The sequence below is a fragment of the Meleagris gallopavo genome, chromosome 10 (genome assembly GCF_000146605.3).
Source record: "Meleagris gallopavo isolate NT-WF06-2002-E0010 breed Aviagen turkey brand Nicholas breeding stock chromosome 10, Turkey_5.1, whole genome shotgun sequence".
Classification (NCBI taxonomy): Eukaryota; Metazoa; Chordata; class Aves; order Galliformes; family Phasianidae; genus Meleagris; species Meleagris gallopavo.
Genome location: NC_015020.2, coordinates 3810139 through 3817487, shown reverse-complemented (window position 1 = coordinate 3817487; position 7349 = coordinate 3810139). Strand labels below are relative to the sequence as shown.

General features: G+C 37.3%; 1 protein-coding gene across 1 annotated transcript in view; it reads right to left on the bottom strand.

Annotated features, from left to right (window-relative positions):
• Window positions 1-2507, bottom strand: part of F3 (coagulation factor III, tissue factor) — a 7775-nt gene extending 5268 nt beyond the window's left edge. The window contains exon 1 of the mRNA XM_031554947.1: window positions 2471-2507. Coding sequence (XP_031410807.1) covers window positions 2471-2507 — 37 coding nt within the window. The remainder of the gene's footprint in view (window positions 1-2470) is intronic.
• Window positions 2508-7349: the final 4842 nt, after the last annotated feature.

The window sequence follows — 7349 nt, the reverse complement described above, 5'->3', positions numbered from 1 at the left end:
ATCAAAATGAGGAAGTTGCTGTTATGTTTGTGATTAGGGCAGACTTGGGATATTTCAACAAATTTCTAACATTGACAAGCAAAACCATACACAGCACACTGATAAGGAACCCCAGCAACCAGTCCTGTGGTTCCTCACAATTCAATTGGTTACTAACAGAATTTTGTGTAACCTCAGATTTATTTAATAAACTAAAAAAAGTCCTATTTTATAACCAAGGAGAAATAACTTGACTTTATAGACGACATGACATTCATTGACATGGAAGATGCTATATTTCCTTAGGGTCAGGACCTAGCCTTTCTAAATATGCTGAGAGGGAAGAGAAAATATTCTGAGCTTGATTGCAAATGAGGCTTATAAAATAGTACAAGAAATGTTTTAGAATGGTATTCTTAAAAGGCCTTATATTGAAGTATTTTGAGATAGGCTTGATATAAATGAATGTTTGTAAAACCTAATGAAAGTGATCAAGTCTCAATTATGTTGCAGAACTGCACTGTGATGCTGTATTTTAGCTCTTAAGTCTTTTTAATAGCACAAGTTGGAATTCTGTAAATTGGAATTCTGATCTGTCTTGGTAAGGCAGAGTACTGAACTGTTGATGCTTTGAAGATGGTATTGGTACTAGTCAGGTGGCTGCATTTCAACAGTGGTGGGAAACATTCCTGTATGTAAATACTGTAAAGTGTTTTTGAGGGGAAAATGGCGCTATATAAATGTAAGACATTAAGTGCCTCTGAAATAATAAATCTGAAGATAAAATATGTTTAAGCTTTTTATGTTTCTCGATGTGATAAGGATTTTTGTAACAATACAGAACATGTATTCAAAAAATGCTGAATTACTCACTGAGCTACTTGACTTGTGTTCAGCTTATAAAGGTGGTAGTTCTGCCTGGTATTCATCCAGGCATCAGCCAGATGATGTCATCCAGTTGTAGGTTTAACAAAAATATGAACGCAGTGCTCGAAGATCTATAAGTCAATTGCTTTGTGTATATGTGCTTTAATCTGTTTTTAAATCTGTCTGATTTTGACCTCTGTTCTCTCTTTTTCTCTCCTACATCCTTTGTCCACTTCTTATCCCTCAAAATTTGATGATGTTGGAAGGGTGTAGACTTGCATAAGATATGTTAATATGTGCTCATGTGGTGGTAATTTTGAATGCTCCCTGTTCCTTGTACTTTGAGGAAGTTACATGTATTGTATTTGTGATTTTTTTTGTTGTTGTTGTGGTAGGTGCCCCCCTCCCCCATCAGGATGCTTGAAACTGTGTAGACTATAAATGATTTACCTAAATGAATTGATAGCAAGGATGTTATCCTGTCATCAGCACTTCTAATGTTAGTAGTTTTTTCTTAACTGAGACAAAGAACGTCAAACAAACTTGTATATGTAAAGGATAGAGCTACCTTTGTAAGGAAACCTCTCAAATTCAATTGATAAATCAAGCGTTGTTCAACTTAACTGAAGAGCTGGATGATGTTTTACATTATAGATGTGATATTTAATATTCTAATATTTTGAGCACTATAAAGCTTACTGCTTATAAAATTCTGGCCTGTCTGCTACCCAGTTCCTTACAAGTATTTTGTATGCATCAATACCAGTTCTTCCTTATGTAAAGGGAAAACATTGATTTATGGAGCAGTGAAACTGAAATAATGGAGTTACTCTGGGAAAAGTTGGCAGTGTAAACTGTGTCCTGGCCTGTAATGTGTTGGAATGTTTCTTGCTTAAAAGAGGCACAGATGGTTTAGTAGGCACCTGGCTGATCAGCCCAAATGTAAAATTGAGCACTGTTTGAGGGTGACTTGTACTATGCAGCATTGCCATTTAACTAGCTGTATGCTGGATAGCAGCGATTAACTGGTGAGAATCAAAGCAGCAGTGTGGTTCTTTTTGTGGAACGGCACCATGATGCTTACTTGACAGACATTTTAATTAAGTCATAATTGGAACTGACAAATGAGTCACTATAACTTAGAGAATTGGCAGTTTGAGCTATGTGTTTCTTAAGCCAGAGGATACATCTATGTAAATTCACCACTAGAGTGAGAGATAAAAAAGAAATCACTGAGTTGTTGTTGTTGTTGTTGTTGTTGTTGTTGTGTTTGTCTCCCTATAGGACTCAGCCCTCTGCAGACTCAATAGGTGCTACTGCATCCCTAATCTTTGGTATCATAAAATGACGCAGAAACATGGAAAAAACTTCCATCAGGTTAGGAGATAAAACATACATAATTCATGATTATATAGCATTATCACAGATACTGTGAGATGTTTGTAGGAACTTCCACAATAATGATCTCCTGAAATTCAACTGTGAAAAACAGTTGGAGATTTTGTTTCATTTTTTTCCTGTAAAAAAGATTTCCAGTTTATCTTTGTCAAGAAGATAACTTCTGACAAGTTCAAATCGCTGTTTATCAAGCTGCTCTATATTCTATAATGTATTTCTTCATTACTTTTCTTCATCACCTGATTTATGCCAGTTCCTTTCATGATCATGAAAAGAGATTTCTTGCCTTGTATTAATCATGATCTGCAGTTATTTGGGAAAGGGTAGGAGGCTGGTTGATTTTTCACTTCACAAGTTGTGGTTCCAGATTCTCACTTCTGTTATTGCTTGGAATTTGTGAGGGGAAAAACTGAACAGGTAAGAAAATCTGAGATTTTATTTCAGGTGTTGATGTCTATGCATCTCTCCTTTGTAATAGACACATCTATATTGTTCCAAGTAGAACTCCAAAGCAGGTGGTGTTTTTTGACATACATCATTCAGTCTGAAGTTGTCAACATGGAAGTTGCACATCTGGATTCTCATCAGTGCTTCCTGTCTGAAGTGATAGTAAGTACAAAAAGTAGAGAACTTTAAAGTAGAATGATGCAGGAAGTAGCTCCATCTTGAGCATATGCAAATTGGCTTTTAACTTTGAGGTATCTATTAACAAGTGTTATAGACTTTTTTTCCTTATTTGTTAGCTTATTAATAATGAATTAATGGACATCTTTTCTCTGTCTTCATTGGGGAACAGACTGCCGCTGTCACCATTCCAGCCACCTGCAGTCAGATTTTACTGTAGTGCCTTAAACTTCACCTGAAAGGTTAGAATTATTGCCCAGTAAAGGCTTCTACAACACGTATGTATTCTGAGAAAACTCAGAATCCTTCATATGCATTCAAATGCAAGATGCAGTGGTTTTGTCTTCAAGCAGAATTACAGCCAAGCTAGTACAAAAGCAATTTATCTTTGTTAAAACCTTAGAAGAACTTTGTCTTAAATGTTGCACAGTCATCTTTGAGCTGCTGCATCACTTTCTTTCCCTGTACGTGAAAGCAGAGCCAGACTATAAATAGTCTGGAAGCCCACAGACAGAAGTTATCTTAAGGGAATAGTTTAAAAAAACATGATAAATTTGAAGATTAAATTGAAATCATATGCCTAAATGTCTGGTGCAATTCTGTGGGCACTGGCTTTGGAAACTGAAGACACATTGCCAGTAATTCTGTGAGGAGTGCAGTAGAGTAATAGTAATCATACATTTGGCTTTATAAAATATGAGGGAAGGGGTACTTCTGTGAATTATATCATTCCCAAACCAGCCCCAGCACTCACAGCATCTTTAACTCTGGTTAGAAACCTCACTTTTGGTGTCCTTTGTCGAGTCTGTAGTATAAAGATACAGTGGCTTTTACTGGCAAGAGGAGCTGTTGTGCAATAGTGTCCAGCCTCGCTGCCTGTTTGCTTTTCCATAGACCAAGATTTCCCATCTGTCCTTCATTCTGGGTGCCATGGCATCCACACATGATGCTATACCAAAATAGAACAGAACTGGAAAAATGAGGTCAAAGCCTGTCTGTGCAAAACTTAAGACTGCTGAGACTAATTTACTTGGGAACTCCACCTACGTGACAGAGCAAATTTTCTGTATTAAAGTATCTTTAGAGTTTGGCACAAATCACGGCAATGTTAAAAGAAATCCTGATTATAAAAAGTTTGGAGAATGCTGCTCTGGAAAAGCCACACCATGTATGCAGTTGAAGAGATGTTCCTCTACATAACCAAATTTGCCTTTTATTTTCTTAGACGTAAGCATTTATTGCTACCAGATACTAAAACTGCTTAAAGGCTGAACATCTACTTTAATCTTTGTGAGTCATGATAAGCTAGGTAATGTGAAGATGCTTCTCAAAGTAAACCAGCCCTTTATTTATTTACTTCAGCGTGGTGTGCTGCTGTAGAATGTCTTGGCACAAAAGCCACAGAGCTAAAAACAGCTGTGTCAGAACTGCTACTATGCCAGATGTTGTACAGTACTGCAGGATAACCCTCCATAGAGGGACCAATGAACGGAAGTGTTTGGGGAAACAAAGGTTAAGGAGAAATAAGTGTGTGTTGAAGGCTTCTTAAAACTTCAATGCAATCTTACATATTGCAACAGAACTTCTCTGGAAAACTAAGAACCACTGGCAGGTGTCTTTTTTTTTGTATGTAACAGGGAATTGGGGACCTGTTTCAATGTGCAGTCAGTTCTGCACATTGAAATTTTAGCCTTTCTAAACTCACAAATGCTAGGTAGATTATATGAAACCTAATTATAACTTTCTGTTAGGATAGTTGTGTTTGTAACAGTCCTAAGAGAATTTTGGGAAGGCTGCTTGAATTTAATCCTTTGATGTTCGCAAAAATCTTAATTATTAGGGTGTATCTGCAAATTTCCTTGCCCTTCTCTGAAGTGTTGGAGTGCATCATATCAGTGGGATACACCCATGTGTTTGTGTTCCTGAGGTCATGGGTAAGTTATTGGTCCTCATGAGAGAAACTGCACAGACGAGCAGAACAGCCTCTCACCTGAGACCTGTTTCTCTGGCGGCAACTTGTGCCTGTCACTGCCCCTGGAATGGGGGGAATTCCCCGAATGTTACAAATCTAGTTGCATTCCAGCTGGTCTTTTCTTATTTGTGCCTTTTTTTTTTAACTTGTCACCAGGCAGAGAACGTGTTGTTCAGTACATATTTGCACTGCAACATAACCTGTATGGCTTTTACTGCACCGTTTATGCGCTGTGAGGTACTAACACGTTTTTCAGTGCTCCTAAAAGATCACAGCTGCTTCTCAGGGGATCTCAATCCATTCCTTAATAGTTAAAAGGACAGCGACAGGAATCTGTTCTGTGTTTCAGGTATCTTGAATGGAGAAATCCTGGTAAAAGATTTAATGCTGTGTGAATATCTTTTGATAGAATCATTAAGGTTGGAAAAGACCTCTAAGATGATCTAGTCCACCCATCCACCTACTGCCAATATTGCCCACTAAACCATGACCTTAATACTACCTCTGTCTTTCCTTAACCACCTCTAGGGATAGTGATTTCACCACCTCCTTGCACAGGCTGTTTCAGTGCCTCACCACCTTTTTGGAAAAGAAGCTTTTCCTAATATCCAGTCTCAACCTCCCCTGGTGCAACTTGGAGCCATTCCTTCTTGTCCTATCGCTAATTATGTTAGAGAATAGGCTGACCCCCATCCTTGCCACAACCTTCTTTGAGATATTTCTAGAGGGCTCTGAGGTCTCTTCTGAGCCACCTCTTTTCCAGACTGAATGATCTCAGTTCCGTCAGCCTCTCCTCATAAATCTTGTGCTCCAGAACCTTCACCAGCTTTGTTGCCCTACACTGTGATACTGAACCACTGAGTTTTCTGAGAATAAAGGAATTTGGATTTGTGCAGATTTTAAAACTGTTAAGCAAAGGGTAAATAAGTACTTGTTGGCAGTGGCCTTGTTTTCAACAGTGCTAGAAAGCTGGACAAGACAAGGTATGTTATAACCTGAATCCTTGGAGAAGCTGGCAGAGTGAAATACGGATTACGTGGAGGAATTCAGGAATTATCCAGGAATAGAACTGCTCCTAGACTTCCCACTGGGTCTCATTGAGCTGTTCAAATTATCCATTGCCCCTCACTAGAAAGAGAAGATCTAATAAATTTAATATGACCTTTTCCTTCAAATTCTGGTGAAATCTGGATTTAAACTGAGGATTGGCATGCTTGGTTGTTTAAGAAAAATTAGATTGATAACAACATAGTGATTATGCCTCTTTTTTGCCACTTGGGGTCATCTTTTCTTAGTTGTAAGTAGCCTGGAATGTAGTACTGAATGTTCAGTTGCAGGATTAGCATTGTAGAGATGGCTCCTGGAATATAAATTGCTTATACAGTGCTGCTATTGTGATCTCACACTATGAAAAGTAAACAAGATGTGTTTATGCTTCTACTCCAACAGAGATAGCTGAAGCAACGACATATGATGATATGATTGCATCTTTGATTTATGGAAGAAAATGTATATTTTATGAATAAAGTGGAAAGATGGAATATAAGACCATCATCTCTGTGAAGATATGTTTTAGAGAGGAATGGTAAAGTACAAAAGCAGCAGAAGGGAAATATTTTATGTTAATCAAAAATATACTCTTTTAATTAAGCTTAAAGATACCACCTTTTTTGGCAGAAATAATGACTATGTTTATTGGAGTAGGCTTGTCCTTTTGTCTCTTTTATTACATTCAATTTTTAATTTAGCTTTCAGACCACTGAAGGACAAATTAAAAATATGATCATACTGGGAGAACATCTATTCAGAGGATGGAGATTTTTAATTAAACTGCTCTTTTGATGAAAGAGTCTTGTGATTATAATAATGTTAGGGACTTTGCTTTTTAAATATGACCTGAAGTAAGAGGGTAGGAAATGTGAAAACAGAAAGAAAAAGGTGGCATTGAGACTTACTGGAAGTGTAAATATTCTTTGAGTTCAGATTATTGACTTCATTGTTAATTAAGAAGTCATTAGAAGTGTTACTTTTTAATGGTAAGTAATTAAGTGCAATGAGACACTCAAAACAATGTTAGGAAATGGTCTGGAAGTTTCTGATCTGATTATGGTGAGCAAGGGAAGTTGTAGAGAGTGAAAAATGTTGCTATGGTATTAATATATTCCTGATTGGTGATTAAGGAATATATATTTATTCAGATGCTATATTTTCATATAAATGAGATCCTAATGAAATGGTGAGTGCTTCTCTGGGGAAGTAGTAGTTATGGAAATGAACAGAGCATGAATGGGTAGGCGGAATGGAAACATCAACAGTGGAATTTGGGGGAGTAAGGAGCAGAAAGTTTCTGAGCTTCTTATAGGAGCAAAAAATTGAACACAAATGAAATTCCATAATATGGAGCACAATTTTCCACAGAGAAAAAGATGTAATACCTGCAGCTGGATATACAAGATAGTACCTGGCTATAAGAGCCCTGGGGGCAGTCAATATGACTGTCTTTTTTTTT